This window comes from Pseudochaenichthys georgianus, chromosome 5 (genome assembly GCF_902827115.2).
Source record: "Pseudochaenichthys georgianus chromosome 5, fPseGeo1.2, whole genome shotgun sequence".
NCBI lineage: Eukaryota > Metazoa > Chordata > Actinopteri > Perciformes > Channichthyidae > Pseudochaenichthys > Pseudochaenichthys georgianus.
Genome location: NC_047507.1, coordinates 30,285,431 through 30,310,161, shown reverse-complemented (window position 1 = coordinate 30,310,161; position 24,731 = coordinate 30,285,431). Strand labels below are relative to the sequence as shown.

General features: G+C 39.9%; 1 protein-coding gene across 6 annotated transcripts in view; it reads right to left on the bottom strand.

Annotated features, from left to right (window-relative positions):
* rap1gapb (RAP1 GTPase activating protein b) overlaps nt 1-24,731 on the bottom strand; it is a 132,998-nt gene that overhangs the window by 15,010 nt on the left and 93,257 nt on the right. For 4 of the 6 annotated variants that reach the window (XM_034083066.1, XM_034083069.1, XM_034083070.1 and 1 more), the window contains 7 exons: nt 16,278-16,371; nt 6,228-6,275; nt 3,672-3,710; nt 3,379-3,564; nt 2,322-2,425; nt 230-308; nt 86-139 (listed from right to left, as the gene is read on the bottom strand). In XM_034083066.1, the coding sequence (XP_033938957.1) occupies nt 86-139; nt 230-308; nt 2,322-2,425; nt 3,379-3,564; nt 3,672-3,710; nt 6,228-6,266 (501 nt within the window). In that variant the 5' untranslated portion in view covers nt 6,267-6,275; nt 16,278-16,371. Of the gene's footprint in view, nt 1-85; nt 140-229; nt 309-2,321; nt 2,426-3,378; nt 3,565-3,671; nt 3,711-6,227; nt 6,276-8,046; nt 8,083-10,416; nt 10,673-16,277; nt 16,372-24,731 lie in introns of those variants that run through there. The other 2 variants (XM_034083068.1, XM_034083067.1) reach the window with 2 other exon arrangements.

Here is a 24,731-nt window from a genome sequence, read left to right as displayed (position 1 = left end):
AGAGAGCAGCAAGTATGCAGCTTCATGAGATGGACGTGTCATGTTGGTTGATAGCAAGAGATCATTTTCTTTTTGAAATGCCTACCTTTGGATAGAGGACAGGATAAAACCTATCCACGTTTACTTCTTCACAAACAAGCTGTTAACCCAAAAAAATCATAATGACAGAATGAAAATGCATTGAAATACAGTTTGTGACTTTGTATTCTGTGTGATAACAACTGCTTACCTTGGCCATCTGAACCACATTGGGGAACTCGGTGAGGCAGGAAATTGGAATCACATCATGGTAGGTTTTTATCTTTGTGCTGAAAGGCAAACAGCATGAAAAGTCAAAATACTCACTGTTTGGTTTAACTAATCCAAAGCAATCCTCCTGCTTTAATGTTTTCTTTCTTTGATGTTGAGCATTCATGCTAATTCATACCAGTTCAAAGGGGACCTTTCCTACATATGTTGTATGGAGCTGGGAGCATAATGTTTTTTTACGCGATGATGTGTTTGAACCTAAGTTCGCTGAGAGAGGGTGGAATAGATATCAATGCGCGATCCGACAGGTACATTAAACAGTACCACAACAACCTTGCCACATTGAGAACTGAAACTAATTATGAAAGACGAAGTTGGGATACAAGTTAGGCTAATTAAAAAAACTGAATTAACTCCACAAGGACATCCACTGTATCGTTGCCAATTTCCTCACTATGTGGTAGCTAGACAACAATGCTAATTTATTATTTACCAAAACTAGTGAAGATACTGACATTGTTTCTATGAAGTCCTGAATTGCATATTCAAGAACTCTTGAACTTGAACTCTTGAACTTTAGAAGTTCCTTGCTTTAAAATGAGTTGGCTGTACACAGTAAACAGTTAGCATTTTCAACCAACTTGTGGTGCTAACGTTAGCTTAATCCGCTAGCTAAAAGAAACATTGTGCCTTTGTGCCTTTATCTGGAATCAAGGTGCCATTTTTATTAAGATTTTTTATTGTTATTCTGCCAAAGTTATCATCGTAGACTACAGGCTAAGAAGAGTGGGGCTCGCTGAACATCCTAGCAATATGTAATCATTCTCTATGCTAAAAAATATACCTTGGTGTGTTAAAGTGTATTAAACAAGACTTATGACTCATAATGTAGATCTTCTACAGATGCTTTACATTTGGACTGTGAGTCAGTGCCTTTGCCAGCTGAAGGTGATTGGGGTGACTGTGGGTGTTGCCCATCTGGTGGAAAACATCACTATGTGAACAATGTTGTGGGCTGAGTGTTACCTGGCAACATGCTCATCCACTCTAAAGCTCCATTAACAAAGACGGAATGCAGCTATTAAAATCTGGAGTGGAGACTCTTTGGTGCTACAATTTACTCAGGTTATATGGTGCGCTGAGTTGCGCCTCACTCCCCCTTGTCTGTCTATAGCAGAATGTGAAGCAGGATTTTGTGGGTGAGCAGGTGGGAGCTGCTATACTCTTGTGCAACATAGATGAATAGTGTGCTGATTGTAGAGTACTTGGTGGCACAGATTTTAAAGTAATTTATACAGAAAGGTTCAGTGTTGTGCTCTACCACAGAAATATTTTAACAGTTATTTTTATACTTACAATATTACACTACTACCAGAACATACACAAATATGTATTGAACCCTGGCATGCATTTTGTTGTGTTTCTAAATGTCTTGTTATATAGCTGAATGTCACGAGAAGCAGTATTAGTTGAGTTGAAAAGGTTACTTTTTCACCTGACTGTGACTTAAAAGTAAAACCAGTTGTTGAAGCCCTTCCTGAGATGAAGATTGTATATTTATTAAAAAACAAAATGCTGTGAATGAGGGGTAGTCACTTTTCGAATTAAAGTGAGCACAAGTTGCAGAAATTATACGTTATTGAAGATAAAATTGACGAAAATTTGTATTTCTGGTGGTACAAACACTTATTTCTGTCAGTAATCAAGCACAACAATTTATTTTTAAATTCAGTGGAAATTGAGGATGCTCTTTTCCCTCTGTGTCATTTTTGCTTGACTTAACACTATTCTTGAGCAATAAAAAAATAAAAAAATCCATCTTGTCATGTGGGAAATGCTCTATATGGAATAGGTCGGCTTGGGAGTAAATGCCACAAATCACTGCATTACATGGATATTTGAAGCAAGGGTTGTAAGAAAACGGTCATGGAGGGAAAATGAAGAAAATAAAAATAGAGTGAAGGCAGAGATATTGCAAAGTAAGGTATTATGATAAGGAAGGAACTAGCGAGAGAGAAAAGAAGCATAAATAGAGAAAACAGGTCAGGGACAAAGATAATAGGAATTTGTACCGAAGCATTAAGCGCAGATGCTCCTGATCCCCAATTACATCATATTTCATGGAAAAGACCAAGTGGCCCAGGGCAGCATCCATGGTGTAATAATTAAAGTGTTCCTGGGGGCAGATAAGCAGAATTAATTGAAATGCAAGGATGAATACTCCTTCAGCAACTGACAATTAAAAAAACAATGCTATAATAAATTAGAAATGGAGAGGGGTAGAGGAAGTAACAGTGGTACCTTTCGGAAAAGGGTGTGAAACAAGGCACAACTGCTTAAGTTCACATTGCAAAAAAACATTCACATTGTTCACATTGTTTTTTCTCAAATGTATGTACAAGTGCATGCATGCACGTCTTTGCCTATGGAGAATACTGATAGCATAGCAGTATTGACAAATGTAAAAGGTGTTCAAGGGGAACGCAGACTTTAAATTAAACGTCACAAAATAAGAGTAGCAACTGCTTTTTTTCCTAATCTCTTTGCAAGGCCTAAACGTGCTCCATGTGCCATAACATCTCCTTTCAAATCAAAGACAACACACACACACACACACACACACACACACACACACACACACACACACACACACACACACACACACACACACACACACACACACACACACACACACACACACACACACACACACACACACACACACACACACACACACACACACACACACACACACACACACACACACACACACACACACACACACACACACACACACACACACACACACACACACACACACACACACACACACAATAGGTTTTACTTCCACTTGACAAGATCCTAAAATCCTATTTTAGGAAATAAACCTAAACATAAATTAGCTAAACTCTGGCAATTGAATAACTGATTTATTTAAAAATGATCTCAGAGACAGTTTGTCTTGTTTTATGATATCTAAAATCAGCATAGTTCACGAATTTCACGTGAGCAAATTAAATCCAATTGTATGTTATAAGATGTTGTTAGAGATTTAATAAACAAGATTGAACATGTTTTGTTGTATTTTTAAATCCATAACACCAGACTCTTTTTTCCCCCCATCCTCACCTTGCCCATGAATTGCTTCCTGTAGATTTTGGCGGTGCTGTTAGTCTCCAGTTTGATTTGGGAGGTAGGGCCGGGGGGTTGATCAGCCTCTGGGGGCTCTTTAGGCTCATGATTGGTCCCCTCAATCCAGTAGCCTCCAAATTGGGGCAGCAGGATGAGTGGAAAAGGACTAGTGCGACCTAGAACCTGACAGTGATGGACAACCAACAAAGGTGTCATGTGTTTACCTTCACAGTGCTGACATCTTTAAAATATGTAGCGTGTTGTGTGAGTTATATATGTTATTTATATACCTCGTGAACGCTGGGATAAGGGATGTAGTCCTCTTCTGTCTGCAGGGAGTGAAAAGAAAATCAGTCAAGCTGACAAACAGACAGTCATACTTTCAGATTTGGGTCTTTTGGGAAAATAATGATCACGCTGTGACAGAATATCAACTAAAGCACAAGCATTTCTCTTACACCACAAACATGGCAGAATCCACATTACAAGGCTATCTTGCAAATGTCTTAGTATTTTCCCTCATACATTGCAATGTTTTTTACCATCAAGTAGTGTCGTAATTGAAGCTTTAAACTAGACTCACTTCTCTCGTTGTTGTAATGTAACTATTGGAACTCTTTAAACACGCCATTTGGTAAATGTTGAAATACGTTATAACCTCCGGAGTTGCTAACATTTCTCCATAATTCACTTAAAAAAGGATAAATTCTAACCTTTTATTCCTTACTGTACCATCTGGTAGTGGTATTCAGTTATTTGGGCATTACTCTGTTATGTGTGTTGCCGAAAACATTTTGAGACATGTTTCAATTTACTTCTTGGGAAAACAGACTTTGCATACATTTTAGAAAGTGATTGTGTCCATTCCCCAAGAAAGCTTTTCAACAACCTCAGCAGACCATGCCTGGACTTGTTCCATTACAATTTATAGTTTTTTTTTGCCCGCCGCCTCTAATTGTCAACAAAGTGAACAGTCCTATGCAGAAAATATAACCTTTCTTATGAAATTGCCTTTCGTCAATTGTAGCTGCTATGGAGGTGATACAAGAGGAAAAGTCAGACAGACAGACACACTGTGTGCAATACACTCTCTTTTGAAGTGTATTATTGTTATTCTGGCTGCTACAGTATTTCAGCAATTGCGCAGTAATCCTTGCAATTCACACCTTTATATATGTTCACCTACCTTTCTAAAATGCTGCTGCTAATTGTTTACCATGGGAATGTACTATTTTATCTTTATTTTATTTACACATGTGCGGCTCTATATTCTACATGTTAAGTCTACTCCTTCTTATTTCTGCCTTTGATCTGAAAGGTCACTTTTGCTGTAATCCTTTCCTTAAGGTAAAGTAAAAGAGTTCTGATTGTGATTAAAATAAATAATGACTTGATATCACAAAAATAAAAGTGAGGTGTTTTAGTAGTGTTACATTGGATAAATACATATACCCTCCTTACAACAAAACTGACCCAGACATTTTTCATATTACACTAAAGTACATCCCAAAAGTATGTGTCTTTGCACGTTGGTTGAATACATTTGGTTTTAATGATAAGCCATTCTTCCAACTTTGTGACAACAGCTATGAGTCAGTCCTTTTCTGATTCCATGTGACATTACCCCTCTGCACAAAGCCAGGTGCATAAATAAATAGTTATCTGCACACAATCCTGACCTCAACCTCATCCAACACCTTTGAGATAAAGTAAAGCTGACTGAGAGCCGTGCCTTATCACCCGCTTTCAGAGCCCACCCTCACTAATGCTCTTTGTGGCTGAAGGAAACAAATCCCTTAAAGTTAGGCTCAAACATTTTGTGGAGAGCCTGTTCAGAAGAGTGGAAGCCTATTAATGCCCATGGTTTTGGATTGAGATTTTCAACAACCACACATGGACATGCTATTGTATGTCTGTAAACTTCGGTCATATAGTGTGCATCATTTATAGCTCATTTGTTGAGTGGCATTTTGCAGAAATTGTTGATGCCAATTGCCAACCGAATTGTAGAATTTTCTTCATAAGAGCCTTTAAATATGCCCTTTTATGCTTATTGGAGTTTTCTCTTTCGTGAAGTGTCTTGTTTAGGTTTTTTTTTGCATGTAAATGATCTGCAAAGGCTAAAATCCCAAAGCTCCCCCAAGAGGGAGTTTCTCACCCACACACTCCCCCGTGCATGAAACAACACAATTGTAGTTCTCTGTTTAGTTACGCAACATGACTAGTACAGTAACATCACTGCATAACAATTATACTTCTACTGGCTAGCGCTCAAACACATTGTATGTGATAGGCTTAGGGGCGGGACATCTGTGAGCACTTTGACCAATCACAACAAAGCAGGCCAGCTAACCAATTACAGCAGAATGTGCTCTGGTTTCAGACAGAGGGTGAGGGTTGAACATTAAAGCATGTAAACATGACACATTAGAAGCACACAATCCAAATTTGATCCAGAATATAAGCATAATAGAGTCCAAAACCACATTAAACATATCACAAAGCAGCCAAACTTTCACCAAGATACTTTATTGTTGTCAGTTCCGAGCAATAAATGTTTATATTTTCTTATTTTAGATGATTCTTATCGATTGTTTTCCCTTTCTGACTCGACCTCGAGTATCATGCTAAGAGTACCTCCCAGTCTTCACTGCCAACTGCATTCTGCTGTCTGCTTATTAGGACAGTTTAGGATTTTGCAGTCCTTGTCCCGTTGAGTTCCTAACTCAGATGGTGAGCATCCTAAGGCCTGTCTGACAGCTTATAAGGAAAGGTTTATAACTCTACCATTACGGATGCTTTACCAGACTGAGGCCTATGAGGAGTTATGAGGATTTGTGACTCACTTTGAGGGGGGGAGGCAGGGGGCATCTTTGCTCATCCATTCTGCAACCCTGTAGAGAGAGAAATGATAGGATATTGAGGGAAACTGTGATATACCCACAAGAAAGTCCACATATAGTTAAACAAAGAGACGTTTACACAGAACATGTTTGATTGGTTCTTGCAGGAGCCGAGAGAGAGATAAGTCTTTGTCACAATAATTCATGTTTACTCAACACAAGCTTGATCACCAGATGGGCCACAGAAAGAGGAAGTAAATAGAAGTTATATCTTGGGGATTACAGCGAGTGAAAAAGATAAGCAGAGGTCCATGAGAACAGGGGATGTGTTTCCATCATGCCGTACTGCAGATATCATTAACTGCAATTCCACTTAACAGCCCAACAAATGCCAAAACAGCGCTTTTTATCTACTCTATCTGTGCTTTTTCTGTTGATTCACAACTACTGACAGTTCCCAAAGCACAGAGAGAGACGAGGAACAAAGCATTCCTGATCAGTGGCCTCTTTGTGTGGAATACCCTGCAGCAAGATTTGAGTCGTATCACATTTAATGTACCCTGTTTAGTACCAAGGAAGATGAATCAAATGGAATTTTGAAATGCTTTCATTAAATCTATTCTTTGAAGAGTCTTCCACTGCTCTCTCTTTTCCTCCCTTATTCCCTTTACATGTTGGAGGAAGTGCCTTACTAATAATGAAATATGCCACTGTTGTCTGCAGCTCAGTAGTGCTGCTCATGCACTTAAGAAACAAAGTAAACTAAATAAACATGGTATCAACCACCCAACAATCACAGAGTAGCTCAGAAACACTTAAGGCATTACAATTAAAATGGATGCATTAGTAACACATATATTCACATCTAGACATAACGCCTTCTATGCCTGTGATTCCTCTTCCGGCAGAAGCGCTTCAGGAAGATGTTGTGAGCCTCTCCACTGTTTTACATATTCTTATCCTTAATCATGCTTTGTGTCTTTCAACATTTTTCTTTTCCACCTTTAACTTAGAATACAATTCGTATTTAAAGGGGCCTTATAATGCTTGTTGGGGTTTTCCCTTTCCTGTAATGGGTTATATAGATTTTTGTGCATGTAAATGGTCGGTAAAGGCTAAAATCCTAAAGTTCTTAAAGGAGTTTCTCTCCCACACAATCCCAATTAGCAAATTAGGGCCCCTTTAAAAAAAAATTCCAGATCATGTTGATTTGACCCATTAAGTGATAGACAACTAAGAAGATATGTTATTGTATAAACAACTCTGGTTTGTAAATCTACAGACCAAGTCATTCCAAATTAAAAGGAATACAAATGTGTTGAAGCCTTAAACATTAATGATACCATATCAAAGCATATTCAGATTGTTGAGTCTGGTTTGTGTAACTCTCATTAATGGCTTGAAAAATCACGGGGGACAAAACAAACTACATTCCTTGAAATATCTAACATTTCATACATTTAGTGACGCACACAAAACCACAAAACTGTGAAGAGATAACACAAAGGCTCTGTTCAGCAGTTAATACGCATCATGTTTCTAAAGACCGCCTAGGGCTTTCATCGCTACAAATAAAATAAAAATAAATACATTAATGTCAAAGGGAAGAATTCAGGACACACACATTTAAGTGTTACTGAAGCAGGGTTGTGGACTGGAATGCAAACATTTCAGGGAAAGCATCAAATGGAGTCTCGAAATAGAAGTTAATGGGAAATGTATTTTTCAAAGCGAGAGAAATTCTGCCCTTTGATTAGAGTTAGGAAGAACTGCCAATTTTGGCAGCAAGTACAGAAGGCGGAGCCAAGGTTCCTTACAATACCTGCATCCTCTCGATCATGGCAAATAGGTCCGAGGTCTGGGAAAGAGAGTTGACACAGATCCAAAAAGGGACATGGGTATGAAAGTTGTGTTGATAAGCTTTTCTCTGAAATATTTGCTCAATGCAAAAGCTGGCAAGACATCCTGTTGGAATGTTTGACGCCCTCTAATTCCCAATTTCACATTGAGAGACGGTCCTCAAAGCCCCTGTCACACTGTCCCGAAAATGACACCAGATGGACACACGAATATGGAATTGTGAATTTCGCACAAAGATGGCCCCGAACTTGGTCAGCAAGAAGCAACAGCTGAAGCAAGTACGATGCCTACAGAAGGCCACACGATGGCACCCGAACCACACACCAACCACAAATATGATCGTAGACTTTACTGATGATTTATAATGTATCCAGACTCAACGTAAGAGCTTGTGCCTCTTCGGGGGTGCTAACATTTAAACATACACTTTATTCTTTACTTTCTCCGTCTTTATATGTAGATTAGAAGATATTACTTATCTCCGTCATGTTGTTTCCATAGCAACAACCACAACTTCCTATCAACAGCGTAAACTCACCTTCAAAATAAAAGCATCTAAATAAAACAGGAAGTTAACCTAAATTGCATTTAAGACATACAATTGCAACGAAAGTAACGAAAACAATGTAATATCCTTTTCAGTTTCACAGAACACAAATTGGGTTATTTACATAATATGTTTACATGTTGTGCAATAAATGCAATCTCGATGTCATCGTACTATAATACGAAGGCTACACGACGGCATTGCGAGGGCTTCACATAGTCGTGTTGCCTTCCAAAGACAATCGGCAGCTTCTTGTTTCCTTCGTATTGTCTTTGTGAGGCGAAAAATGCCTGATGACACCTATGATCAGACGAAGATGACACGATTTGACAAGATGCCCTCACGAGTGCCTTACGAAGGGCAAAATGGACACACAAATTCAACATGAAAATTAACCTTCGCAAGGTCCTTCGGCAATTTTTTGGCATGCTAAAAAGATTTTGCCACCGCTCACGAAGTTGCTGCCGGAGCCTGAGAAACTCCACCGGCGGTCATACGATAGCTTAAGATGCCCTCACGAATGGTCCGATGTTGTTGCGATTAGAGCCGAATTTGAACATTTCCTTTATCGTGTGTCCATCTGGTGTCAATTTCGGGACAGTGTGACGGGGGCTTAACGCATCCCCCACCCCACTTAACACCAATCTTGCAGCAGCCCTGACAGCAGTGCATGTTGTGGTGTGAGCCCTCTGTTCACCATGTAACAAAAGTGCCCAGCTCATTTTTTCACATGACAGCTTACAGGTATTCAGGGCACAGTATGCATACACACAAAACCACGGGAAAGCGTGTACTTTATGTCCGTATAAACATTTCAACACATGCATGCACTTAGGCGTTCCTACTCCTACTGTACAGTATAACCATCCATAAAAGAACACACCTGACTGTGACCTAGTATTGCTAAAGGTGTGGCTGTGAGTCTATTGTTGCATGGTCAAATAAACTGCAACATGATATCAGGGTAAATACTGATCTCCTGACTGCCAAATAAACTGAAAGAGACATATCATGTTTTATGACGACCAAATTAGGAGTGAACCACAGAGTAACAGAGAGAATGGGAAGCAATGCTTTCCGGGATTATGAAGGCAGATTGTTAACCACAGACTCAGGGAAAGTTTTATTCTACAGGCCAAAACACGGTTAAAGAGCTCGGTGAAGTGTGAAAGTTTCACCTTTTAAAGCATTCATCTCTTTACGGCTCATATATTTATTTACTTTAACATTTTCCATTGTGTAGGATTTCATTTTACATTCTGTGTTTATAAATATGATTCTATTTTACATGTATATATAGCTTAGTTGTTTCTGCATCTACTTGGCCATTGGTCAAATTATTTTCTATTTCTGTTAGTGCACTATTTGTATTGTTAATGTCTTATGTTTATTTATGCTACATTATTGGAGGAGCCTGGGTCTCAATATTTTCATTGCCAAAAGTACACTGTAGCTATTGTGCATTATGACAATAATCTCAAGATATGTAGATGTATGTCCTAATAAGAATAGCATCATTATTACAGATTTGTTTTACTGTATTTTCCGTTCGTCATCAGGCAAACCAAAGGTATTTGCTTCTCCCTTTGTAAACACTGCATATTCTGTCTTTATGGAGTATATCTAGATCAGTGGAGCGTGTCTCTGACTCTGAAATGTACACAAATCCAATATCCACTGTCCTGCAGCTACAAACACATATTCCATTGCTACCTTAAGAAATAAACAAGCAACAATAACTGGAGCGAGAAAAATCTCTCACTTCCAGCGAGTGAAAATACTCACATCACTGAGGCATCGTCTCTTGAGAAAAGGCTTACTGTGGGGACTGTTGGGCAGTCCATCCAATAAGGCATTCTTTGCTCTCCTGAGATCAGTCATCATTTCAATAGTTGGAAACAGGCAAGCTGACAAGAGTGAGGCTGTTGCTGTCACGTCAGTCACAAGAAGAAAGGTAAGATTGACAATGACGCTTCTCACTCACTGTCGCTCAGGCAATAAACTAGGAGAGTCGACCTGATCGCTGTCAATACGAATCATAGCTCAGCATGTGAGTTAGGAGCATACAGCGTGCAGTAGCGTGAGAATTTCATTTCCTTTCCTTCCCTTTTTGCACAGCCCAGCCCACCCTCCCATGGACACAGACAGCTGTTCAGTATGAAGTAGGAGGAAGGGAGGGACACTGTGTCTCCCCTCCCTTTGTCACAAAACACAGCTTCTCTTTTTTTGTAATCACAATACGAGAATTTTCTCTTCCTCTTTTACCTCCTATTTCTCAAGCCTGGGTCCCAGAAAACACATGCTCCATATAACCTTGAGAACAGATCTGTGTAGGCATTTATTTTAAAGCAATGAAGGGCAAACCTAGATGTTTCCATACATTTTCCATGTATTCTTACACTGTGCATTACAGCACATGTTTAGAAGTAGGTTAATTATGCCTTAAGTGCTCTCATAGATTGAAAGGTTATGATTATTGGCTACTATTTTCTACAACTTATACAACTGAGTTTACGGCCATCAAGCACTGGAATACTCTTCCAGTTGAACTTAAAACCTGTACTGATTTTAACTCGTTTTCTTATGGTGCAAAACAAATGATATTAAGCAACCAGTCATGCCAACATTAATTACACTGTAATCTGAGTTTTTTTTTTATTTAAAACTGTATTGTCATACTATATCTTATATTTTATTTAAGTGTATTTGAAGTGTACTAAGTATTATGTTCGTAACCTGTATTTAAATCAGGCTTTATAATTATTTGAGTGACCGAGATCATGTAAGTGTATTTCAAGTGTATTATGTATTAATGTATTGAGCTGTACTTAAATCAGGTTTTAAAATTGTTTGACTGATAGAGATCATGCAATGTTATTATTTGTTTATTGATTGTTATTATGAACCTGCCTGAGGACCACAGATGGAAATGAGCTATTAGCTATAATCTGGCATATTGCATCTCTTCTCTTTGCTGAGATTAATGTTTTTGTATGCATGGTCCTTCTATAAATAAATACAAATACAAGTAGGGTTTTTTTCCTTTTTTATTTACAATCAATGCTTAATTGCATGAGGTGTCCACCATAAATGAATATGAGAAGTTAAAGGGGCCCTGTTATGTTTTTTGGGGGTTCGCCTTCCCTGTAATGTGTGTTATAGGTTTTTGTGCAGGTAAATTGATGGCAAAGGCTACAATTCTAAAGTTCCCCCTAGAGGGAGTTTCTCTCCCACACACCCTGCCTGAAATGCCTCCATTGGACACCTTTGTTTACTTCAAATATGTGATATCACTATGTAACAGTTGCACTTCTATTGGCTAGTAAAAATACTAATATGACCATGAACATGAGCAGAATAGGGCATTGTTAAAGGAGTGGTGCACTCTGGGGAATATCTTGGGCACTTTCACTGCATCATGTCCTTGATAAGAAAGCAACACATATCAGTCGCCCCAAGGAATATGAGACAGGCAGCCAGCCCAGATCCCTGCATGTGTAGATGTCACAGCCTGAAGAGAAAACGTAGCCCTCCTCAGAACCTCCACAATCTTCTGTGCATAGTTAAGCACACACATGACAGCATAGTAGATAGTGGCATACAGATGAGGAAAAGAGAGATACAAATATGTGGGGATTTCTGTGGGTTGAAAGAGGGCAGTTGTTCTCCTGTGAAATCTCTTTTCTGAGCAGCTTTCTCCATCAGGCGCAGTCCAACATTAAATATCAACAAACACTGACCTACTTAACTGTAGAAAAATAAATAGATAAAATGACTGCTGAAAGCTTACAAGATACGACAGATTCTCCTTATATAGGTGAAGCGTTGCAGTAGAAGATATACACTGTCAGCTGTCTGCATTGATTTCCCTCTAGGGAAGTCGATAGGCAGTACACACAAGAAGGTTTAAATTAAAGTGCACAAAATCCAGATTTTGAAATGGACAAAGGTAACTTTTAGTTTTGTGTTACTGCATCATAATGGCCCCATCTTTAAAACAAGGTCTCGTCCTGAGGTTGCACTTCAGTATGGTGATCTGTTTCTTCAGGTCTAGACAGGCTTGAGCTGAATACCAACCTAGAAGCTGAATACTAATTACCAACTTGCCTGATAATCATGCATAATAGTTACATAATTGCAAATGAGAGGGAGATATGAATTACTATTCAGATTCACACAGTGAGCCCTGACATTGTTTCAGTCACAAAGCATACTGATTGCGAAGCTGCTTTTGTGAGTGCAACATTTCTGCTCAAGCTGTTAGGAAATCAACCCACTGTTGCAAAGTCCTGCCTGGTTCTGGTGACTACAGTATGGTGTGTGATCTGATATACAGAAGTCCGATCTCAGCACTGAACAAGTGCAAGAAATCACAGGTTTGACTTGTAAATGTATTCTCCGGACTTCCCTTCAATCTTTAAGCCACTCACGTTTGATCGCCTGCCGTAGTTTCACCATCACTGTTAAAATGCATGAGGGGTTAAGAGATGCACATTATTCTCTGAGTAGATTACCATCAATTTAGCTGTGTGTCTAAGAAAGAGAGATTGTATAGAGAATGAGGGAGACTGATCACCTGATGATGTCAAAATACAGTATGTGAGTGAATATATATGAGGAACATCAAATCCATGAAGCATACAGATCATAACTCCATCTACAAGATGGGAAGTAAAGCTTCAATACTTCATTAACTCCTCCCAACCAGAGGCTCATTTGAATTTCCACTGTCAATTTGCCAATCATTTTCATCCAAAGTATATCTCTACTCCACATTCCTCCATGCTTTTTGGGTTAGCTGCATCCTTAAAGGCAATACAGAGACATTGAAAAATAAACTTCAAAGAGAGTCAATCAATGGGCACAGGAGCCTATCACTTTGGCCAGAGCAATTCCATCAGGGTCCATTCATCAGGTCTGACTCCAGAGATTAGCCCCCGCCTCACTGTGGCGACTCAGGCCTGGGGGACACAAACATACTTTACTCAGATTGAGGTCCTCCACTGCCTCAGAAGAGCTGGTTGATTGCCACAGAGGTTAAAGTCAACAGAACTGCTGCTGACTTCCCTGTATGCTGAAGCAGATCTCCTACCCTCTTCACTCAGGAGAAAACAGTTCAGACAAAGAGGCACTGTACTGTAACCCTCCCGATAACATAACACATCTCTTGCATTGTTATTAATATCCTCTGGGCATTTATGTGTAATGCATTATTATAACTAAATGCCTTATCACAAGGACTTCAAGAATGCAATAACCTTGAACTTGTAATACAGAGATGCTGAATATATTAGTTTCCCTGCTACCACTGCTAACTGTGTCAGTGTGGGTAGGTTAGCATTGCAATATAACCATTTTGGACTCATATCGACAGTTTTACCAAAAGGTAGGCTGTTTTATCAGCTTTCTTTATTACAAGCATTATTACAAGTTGTCATAACCTGTCTCCTATTCAACCAAAAGTACCACTCAACCACCAAAAGTTAATTTAAAGATTTGGGTGTTATGCTAGTAGCGGCTAACGTAGCCTCAAGTGAGCAACAGGTTTGTTTTTTCAAGCAAATTATGGAATAGTCCTCGGAAGACCTATAAACAGACTTTGATGTGTGAAATGTAGGAATATTTATGAGAAATAAAGCACTGTGTGAATCGTTATGAGCATGAGTGGATGAATTAGGGACCTTGAGAAAGCTAGAGTTTTGCTAGCCAAGTGGTTTCAGCGCGTTCCCTGTAACTGCAATATTCTGAGTTGTATTCCTGCCTTGGAAGCTTTGTTGGCTATGTTGAAAGCCATACCCTTCTCTCCCCCTCACATGTCTACACTGTCCTCTTTTATATAAAGACGAAAATACCTTAAAAAGTGAAGGGACTTGTGTAATGAAATCAGACTTGAGGATCACAAAAACCTTTGGGTCAACAGCACTGATCACATTTCTATAAAACACACTAAAGTAAGTTGTCTGACTTCCAAGTAAACATTTACAATTCCACACAGATAGTACATCTATGCTCAAAGTCTCTACTGCAATTAATACGCCAACATTAGTACTGTACATGTAGAAAAAGACAATTGAAGCACCTTTCATAAGGTCACATTTTGTATAATAAACCTTATCTAAAGTATTTTCTGTATTTCTCTTCTCCATTCTTTGTGACTTCCTTATCAGCTCTGCTTTAGTCATAAACCCTTATGTCGAAGTAAGAAAGCTTTTAACTTCAACCACTGATAGCAATACGATTACTTAGTGTTGCAGTCTTCTTTAAGCTCTTGGTTGTCACAACCCTAGAGTGTGCAACCTATAACCCCATAAACTGTTGAGTTTAAACATTCTTGCCACTACAGACACACCCAAACCATTTTAACAGATAAAGTCATTAGGTTTACAATTTGACATGACAAAACATCTAGATGTGAACACTTTTACATACAAGATAGAAAAAACAAAATCAACAAAACCCTGCAGGTATTTCTGTGCATACATGTATTACATCATGTTATCAGCCTTTTAGAAGTTGTATTTCCACTGCATGTGTGACAAAAATAATACCAAAGTGCCTATGGTATGTATCAGAGAGGAACAACTGCTGCATATCTATATATGTCCCAGAAGCCTGTGACAGAGGGCACACTCTCTTCTGTCAGGCACCACAACAAGCTGCCAACAGCCACCAGAGGTAGTGGGAAATTAGAGCCACCTTTCACCTGGTGTAACAGCTGAAGGATATGATGACCGAAAATGAGGGAGGAAACCAGGAGGGAATTAAAATGAACAGATGCATTGAAGGTCAGGATTGACTGGTGACAAGATTCCATTGCAGATATTAACTCTTGCTGTGTTCTTACTTTCTTTTTTGTGTGATGCACATGCCCTTAAAAAGTATAGACCTGCATGAACCTTTAACTTTTACCCTCTTGCTCACATATATTGCAAAGGATTGTGGGTCAGAATAGTCAGAAAAGCTTGCATAAAGCAAAATTATCCGATACAGAAGGACATCCTGGTATTTTTGGCATACTGCATTTGACATACTCAAAAATGCAATACTACATAGTATGATAGTATATTCTCTTTTATATTGGACTTATACTATTAATAATGGTGAATACTGAAATGTCCAATCTCTTTAACAGGTTAGTCAGACAATATTCACAAAAAAACCATACATTGAAATGTCAAATGTTTTCTAATCCTGTGAACCATGGACAACAATTGTTTGGGATAAGCTACATCCGGTTTTAGAAAGACAGGAAATATTTGCTAAAATATATCTTTTAGACAAAGACAATTACAAACAGACTATCTGAAATCCTTTGGATTAAAAATGTAGCGGGGTTCACAATGAATAGCTGATATCCATTTTTGCCTTCTTCATTATCTCTCCTTAAAAAATAAAGTCGGTATGAACAGGTAGAATGAGGACAGCAGGCTGTTTAAAAGTGTGCACCTAGGACTGTTTACGTACACCTGTGTTTTTACTGGTTTGAAGTGACACAAGTTCACTTTTTTCTTTTTTTCTCAAATGTTTAAATCCTTGGTTTCACATTTATCAGATCAGATTGTTGGCCGTGTCTCTATTTCTGATTCCAGCAACTGTGCGACTAACATTGAGGGAGAGAACAGCAGCAGGTCAAAGTCTTGTGTTACCTTTGAAAGTGAGGGAAGAGGAAATGGAGGTACAGAGTGTGCTAGTGAGGGCTCTACTTCATCAGAGATACGAGGAATCCTTCCATCTTGTTTCCTGTGAGTCAGAGAGGATAGAGGGGTGGGAGGAGGGAGAGAGAAATAGAGGTTGAGCTTAGTTTCTTATTTAAGCAACAAGAGCAGAGGAAATGTCTGCAAGACAATTGACTCATCCCATCGAAGAGGATCATTCAACTCTTACTACAACGAGAAGGGCGCTATTATTGCGCCACTGTCCTGATATTATTTCTTAACTCAGGAGTAATACAAATACTTCCTGTCCTTTGTGTTAAGCTTGCCGGCAGATTTTGCCCTCACAGCAGCTAGGTTGAAGGCGATGAGACGAGTGCGAGATTGTGACATAGAAGAGATCAGCTGCACAGATGAAGAGGGAAGTGTATAAACCAGAGGACAATAAAACAATTATAAAAGCAGAAGAAGAAAGAACCCTCAGCTTTCGTCTGTTAACCCGCTGCTGCCCTCACCTCTCTTTCCCTGTTCCCCTCGGCCACTTCTCGTCTCAGTGCTATTGGAGTGATTTGCCAGTCCGAGCAGGATTCTGGTCACAGCTTATTACTTCACACTTTGTCTCACACAACAAGTCAGTTGCAAGAACTGGCAGCCCGTCTGTGCATACAACCTGTTCACAAACCTGCAGCAGAGGGCATTTCTGAACACTGCTGTGGAGCAAAGACTCAGAACAATAGCACAATCTGATTTCTTGGTGAGAATGCAGTGAGAATAGACACTTGCATATTTCCTCCATTCTGCCATTTTGGCACACAGCAAAGTGGTTTGTTATGTGTTGAAATAGGATAAATTACAAAGTGGTCTTTCTTCTGCAGACGGTCAATTAATTAATATCGTAGCTTCCTATCTGACAAGGCTCTGACTATTACAACTGAAAGTCTGAGTAAACAGAGCTGCACTTTTATGGCAGCAGTCTGCTGACCTGAAGTTGAGGTAAAAAGATCTATTTGTAACAAGACAGTAACACCATTCTTTGTTGCCTCTGATCTCTGCTGAATCCCAGGAAATGACTAAAAGAGGCTGTCATATCTTTCCCGCAGCATCACCAGCTTCTCAGAACTGACATTCCTTTAGAGAGAAGCTCTGTAACATCTTTCATATAATGCAGCTGGAAAACGATGAAAAGATTGTGTCAAATGGAGCCTCCAGCCAAGAATGATGCATTAAAATGCTACAAAGAAGTGTCTCACTGTGTTTGTCTGTTAGAAATCTGCCTACTTTTTCCTGAGCTGACACTTATTTAACTCTCCTATGGGAGCAGTTAAGAAAACAATAAAGCAAAAACCCACATTTCGAAACCCCAAAGTATAATTTGATTTAATTACCATTTTTTGTTCTACCTTTACACTTGAAAGACTATTACGCTGAATTCATGCTTCTTTCACCATTGTACAGTAGGTTGGAGTCACCTGCCCGCTACTTTAGCATGCAGATCATTATCCAAACCTCCCATGTGAGACTATTTCCATAATGAAAGGCAAAGCTCAAAGGTGCAAATCAATCTTGATTTAGGAAAACTCCACAGACAGAAAGATGATGGCTGCCTGACAGCCTGCTACTTTCACTGCTGATGGAACGCTTGGTGACTCTCATCACGGAGGATGAATAATATGTTGTTGTGGTGCATGTGTGTGTGTTTATACGATCAATTTCTAAAGCAGATAACAGAAACATATCTTGGGGAAGGGTAAATGCTAAGTTTGATTCAGGGAGATATTTCAGGCTGGCACATTCTGACGAATACAGCGAGCACACGTTATCAAATACCATCCTGACATGACATGATGATATTGTATGATATGGATTTATTAGGTCACCAATCCAAGAGGAACAATCAGTATTTCATCATCTGCTGTGAAGGCACTAAGGCACACTGGTGCAGTAGATTAATTACACCGCACAGTCTGGAGTAATGGTTGTTAACTTTTTACACAGCTTTGCTAAATACTCACTTCTAATTGGTCATTTTCAACATCCTACAGATTATATATATTTTATAGTAGACTGCTTCTTTGGACGCAGTTTGCCCTCTTAACCCATATTTTTTAAGAAAAATCATTAAAATAATTTTAAATTATGTAAAAATTGTTGATATTTTTAAGATAGGCTTGATATAAACTTGATAATCTACAGCCAAATTATTCAAGACCCGTCCTGCTCGCAATAATAACAACTTCATTATCCCTCACTTATCTAATCTCACAACATAGAAATCTGTTTTTCTTTTACAATACTGATACAAATCCTGTTGTCTTATCTACCCACTCCATCAGTTAACCAAAAATAAATATTGTAAATTGAAGGCACCCTATTATGCTTATTTTCAGGTTCATAATTGTATTTTGTGTCTCTACTGTGACATGTTTACATGCTTTAATGTTCATAAAGGTCTTTTCTCATACTGCCTGTGCTGCAGCACCTCTTTTCACCCTCCGTTTGAAACTGGAGCCCAGTCTGCTCTGATTGGTTAGCTGGCCACCTGTGTTATGATTGGTCAACCACTTAGACATGTGTCGGAAATGTCACATAGCATATCACGTACAATGTGTTGGAGCGATAGCCAATAGAAGCAAAATTGCTACAAATCGTGTCATCTTCGTGTTATCATCAGTGCCATCGGGGATTCTCCCTCACTCTGATCGGGGCGAATGCCCGATGGCATCGATGATAACAAGATGCCCTCACGAGTGCCTTACGAAGAGCAAAATTGACACACAAATTCAACACGAAAATGAACCTTCGCAAGGTCCTTCAGCAATTGTTTGGCATGCCAACGATTTTACCACCGCTCACAAAGTTGCTGCCGGAGCCTGAGAAACTCCACCGGCGGTCATACGATGGCTTAAGATGCCCTCACGAACGGCCCGATGTTGTTACGATCAGAGCCGAATTTGAACATTTCCTTTATCGTGTGTCCATCTGGTTGTTTTATTGCACAACAAAATCCTGTAAACATATTATGTAAATAACCCAATTTGTGTTCTGTGAAACTGAAAAGGATATAATATATTATTTTGAAGGCGAGTTGACAGGAAATTGTTGTTGCTATGGAAACAACACTACGGAGAAAACTTAATATCTTCTACATACACTGAACAAAAATATAAATGCAACACTTTTGTTTTTGCTCCCATTTTTCATGAGATGAACTCAAAGATCTAAAACATTTTCTATATACACAAAATAACCATTTATCTCAAATATTGTTCACAAATCTGCAAAAAATCTGTGATAGTGAGCACTTCTCCTTTGCCGAGATAATCCATCCCACCTCACAGGTGTGGCATATCAAGATGTTGATTAGACAGCATGATTATTGCACAGGTGTGCCTTAGGCTGGCCACAATAAAAGGCCACTCTGAAACGTGCAGTTTTGCTTTATTGGGGGGGTCTGGGGGGGTCCGAAAACCAGTCAGTATCTGGTGTGACCACCATTTGCCTCACGCAGTGCAACACATCTCCTTCGCATAGAGTTGATCAGGTTGTTGATTGTGGCCTGTGGAATGTTGGTCCACTCCTCTTCAATGGCTGTGCGAAGTTGCTGGATATTGGCAGGAACTGGAACACGCTGTCATATATGCCGATCCAGAGCATCCCAAACATGCTCAATGGGTGACATGTCCGGTGAGTATGCTGGCCATGCAAGAACTGGGATGTTTTCAGCCTCCAGGAATTGTGTACAGATCCTTGCAACATGGGGCCGTGCATTATCATGCTGCAACATGAGGTGATGGTCATGGATAAATGGCACAACAATGGGCCTCAGGATCTCGTCACGGTATCTCTGTGCATTCACAATGCCATCAATAAAATGCACCTGTGTTCGTCGTCCATAACATACGCCTGCCCATACCATAACCCCACCACCACCATGGGCCACTCGATTCACAACATTGATCATCAGAAAACCGCTCACCCACACGACGCCACACACGCTGTCTGCCATCTGCCCTGAACAGTGAAAACCGGGATTCATCCGCGAAGAGAACACCTCTCCAAGGTGCCAGACGCCATCGAATGTGAGCATTTGCCCACTCAAGTCGGTTACGACGACCAACCGGAGTCAGGTCGAGACCCCGATGAGGACGACGGGCATGCAGAAGAGCTTCCCTGAGACGGTTTCTGACAGTTTGTGCAGACATTCTTTGGTTATGCAAACCGATTGTTGCAGCAGCTGTCCGAGTGGCTGGTCTCAGACGATCTTGGAGGTGAACATGCTGGATGTGGAGGTCCTGGGCTGGTGTACACATGGTCTGCGGTTGTGAGGCCGGTTGGATGTACTGCCAAATTCTCTGAAACGCCTTTGGAGACGGCTTATGGTAGAGAAATGAACATTCAATTCACGGGCAACAGCTCTGGTGGACATTCCTGCTGTCAGCATGCCAATTGCACGCTCTCTCAAAACTTGCGACATCTGTGGCATTGTGCTGTGTGATAAAACTGCACGTTTCAGAGTGGCCTTTTATTGTGGCCAGCCTAAGGCACACCTGTGCAATAATCATGCTGTCTAATCAGCATCTTGATATGCCACACCTGTGAGGTGGGATGGATTATCTCGGCAAAGGAGAAGTGCTCACTATCACAGATTTTTTCAGATTTGTGAACAATATTTGAGAGAAATGGTTATTTTGTGTATATAGAAAATGTTTTAGATCTTTGAGTTCATCTCATGAAAAATGGGAGCAAAAACAAAAGTGTTGCGTTTATATTTTTGTTCAGTGTATAAACACCAATAAAGTAAAGAACAAAGTCTGAAAATATCAGTACAGTATCATAGTACTTAAACATAATTGTTTTTGTTACTTTCGTTGCTGTTGTATATCTTAAATGTAATGTAAATGTTGCCTTCGTGTGTGGTTCGGGGCCATCATCGTGCGAAATTCACAATTCCATATTCGTGTATCCAATGGGTGTCAATTTCGGGACAGTGTGACGCAGGCTTAAAGTGAAATCAGTCAATTTTACCGACACTTAGTATGCAATGAACGAGCCACATTGTCTGCCATCAAGGAATCCCTACTGTTTGACAATTATGTATAGGGATGCTCCGATCGATCGGCCGCCGATCGATATCGGCCGATACTCACTCTCTGCCGATCGATTCGGTGCTCTCTAAAAATGCCTTTTTTACATGACTAAGACGAGACGATGACAAGCTAAAAATAGATTCTTGATAAAATAAAGCAATTAGGTTGACAATTTGTTAGTTTTTCCCTTTAAAAAATAACAAAAAGTAAATACAAGAATACCGTTAAAGTACCGGATCGATAAGCAGTATCGATAAGACTAGTAGTACCGTAGAAAACCTTAACGATACCCATCCCTAGATATTACACAAGTAAAGTATTAAGAGAGTGAAATATTGCTTTACGAATTTCAACACTTGATGCTGTCACCTTGATTCCAATGTCAGACTAAAACGTTTTCAGTTTTCGTCGACTAAAACTAGACAAACTATGAAGGATAGAAATTACTAAAATGTGACTAAAACTAATAACCAAAGACTAAATAAAAAACCACTGCCAAAATTAACACTGATGTGAAGCAGAAATCCTGCAGCTCCACCCGCTGTGACGGACCGGTGAGCGGAACAAAACACACACTAAGAGTTAGACCTAACACACTTAGCTATTTTATCTACCTCTGGAACAAGCTAAACTAGTTACACATATATTTATTCTTCACTGTCGGGTGACTCGGGTCACTCATTACTGGATCAGTGAGCTGCATGAGACGGATACTGACAGGCTGTCAGGAGAGAGAGAGGGGGAGAGAGGAAAAGAGAGCGCTTCCGCTAATTTCTCCCTTGTTATTATCCAAAGTTAATGTAAACTTGAATAATGTACTTCATTTGAATGTAATAATTATGTTGGTTGTTGTTTGTGGAAGCGCCAGTGAATGAGTCCCATTAACTGAGTTTTAAACATCACTTTAAATGGAAGATCCCCATAGGCCCCGCCCACTCGATCGGCGATCGGTATCGGCCGATACTGATTCCGGCGATCGGCCCCAAAATTGGTGATCGGAGCATCCCTAATTATGTATATAAAGAGCACACTATCTCTCCTATTCCAAACTTACAGACATCTAGTTATATATATATATATATATAACCAACTGTTTTATACAGCTAAATTCAATTATCTGATGTTTTCAAGGGATCTGGTCAATGTCAAGGGTCGAGCCCACGCTCAGCAGCAGCCAGATGGCAGGGTCACTGTGTCACGTCAGATGGATGATTGGCACGCTGTAGGCACATCCCCTGCAACAAATATGTTGCCAGCTTAAACAATGAGATGCCTCTTGCCAAGCTGCACACACATGACCCCATGTGAAGGGTTCATGCTTCAGTCACATCTGGTGAACTACCTTTAAATGTAGGGATGCAGAAAGCCAAGGAAGAAACAGAGAAAGGAAAATAGGTGCATGTCACTTTCTATCTCCTTTGCCGAGTTAGACGTATTGCTCATGTTAAAGTTAATATGGTGGGTGCACTCTGCTACCACAACAAATGTTTGGTTCATTATTTCTGACTTCACATTCATTTTGCAGCACTTTTTACCCACTTTTAGTTCACACACAAAAGCTTTTCTTTCTTGATATCACCAAAAGACGAGATCTCAAGTTGCTCCAGGAACAGTGAGCTGGAAACTTTGGTAAACAAACATTCGGAACATTTTCCCCTTGGTAATTATAGAAAGTCAAATGAACCTTGACTAAACATTTAAGCTCAAAGCAATCTTTGAGAAAATCATGTTCATTTGTAATTCATTTTCACTAAAGCCCCTGTCACACCGTCCCGAAATTGACACCAGATGGACACACGAATATGGAATTGTGAATTTCGCACGAAGATGGCCCCGAACTTGGTCAACAGCCAAAGCAAGTATGATGCCTACAGAAGGCCACACAATGGCACCCGAACCACACACGAAAATATGGTCGTAGATTTTACTGATGATTTAGAATGTATCCAGACTCAACGTAAGAGCTTGTGCCTCTTCGGGGGGTGCTAACATTTAAACATAAATGTTATTCTTTACTTTCTCGGTCTTTATATGTAGATTAGAAGATATTACTTATCTCTGTCATGTTGTTTCCATAGCAACAACAACTTCCTGTCAATAGCGTAAACTCGCCTTCAAAATAAAAGCATCTAAATAAAACAGGAAGTTAACCTAAATTACATTTAAGACATACAACTGCAACAAAAGTAACGAAAACAATGTAATATCCTTTTCAGTTTCACAGAACACAAATTGGGTTATTTACATAATATGTTTACATGATTTTGTTGTGCAATAAATGCAATCTCGATGTCCATCCATCCATCTTCTCCATCTTCTCCCGCTTATCCGTGGTCGGGTCTCGATGTCATCGTACTATAATACGATGGCTACACGACGGCATTGCGAGGGCTTCACGTAGTCGTGTTGCCTTCCTAAGACAATCGGGCAGCTTCTTGTTTCCTTCCTATTGTCTTTGTGAGGCGAAAAATGCCCGATGGCACAGATGATCAGACGAAGATGACACAATTTGACAAGATGCCCTCACGAGTGCCTTACGAAGGGCAAAATAGACACACAAATTCAACACGAAAATGAACGCATCCGCCACCCCACTTAACACCAATCTAACTAGATCCATTTAACTCCATGAGAATTGTTTCTCCGTGCTTGAAGACAAACTCACTGTAAACAAGTAACTCTTAGGGGAAAATGAGCTTCAAAGCTCCACGGTGCCTCTCCGTTGCCACAGCCAACAGCTCATCTCACTTCATGCAGCCACCAAATTAGCTTGAAGGCGCTACGATCTTTCAGTCACAATATTAAGTAAACAAGACTTATTTGACCTTAAAGGAGATCTAGTTTTTCTTTGAAACAGCATTATAGATATTTCTCGCTCTGGCGCTCCAGTACCTTGATTCATTAACGCCCAACACATATAACATTGAGATCATCTTTAGGCTTTAAGGGTAATGTCTCACTTGGCTGCATCTTCACACACACACACACACACACACACACACACACACACACACAACACACACACACACACACACACACACACACACACACACACACACACACACACACACACACACACACACACACACACACACACACACACACACACACACACACACACACACACACACACACACACACACACACACACACACACACACACACACACACACACCTCAGCTTTGCAGGTTCACTTAGTAGGGAGCAACTAATCTAATCAAGTGCAGCAGCTAATGCATAATGAAAGCAGAGTCATTTATTTGAGATGCCAGTCAGCCGCTTGCTGGGTGGACGAGAGGGAAATGGAGAGGAAGACAGAGACACAGAGAGAAAGTTTGGCAAAGGATAAAGGACATAGCTA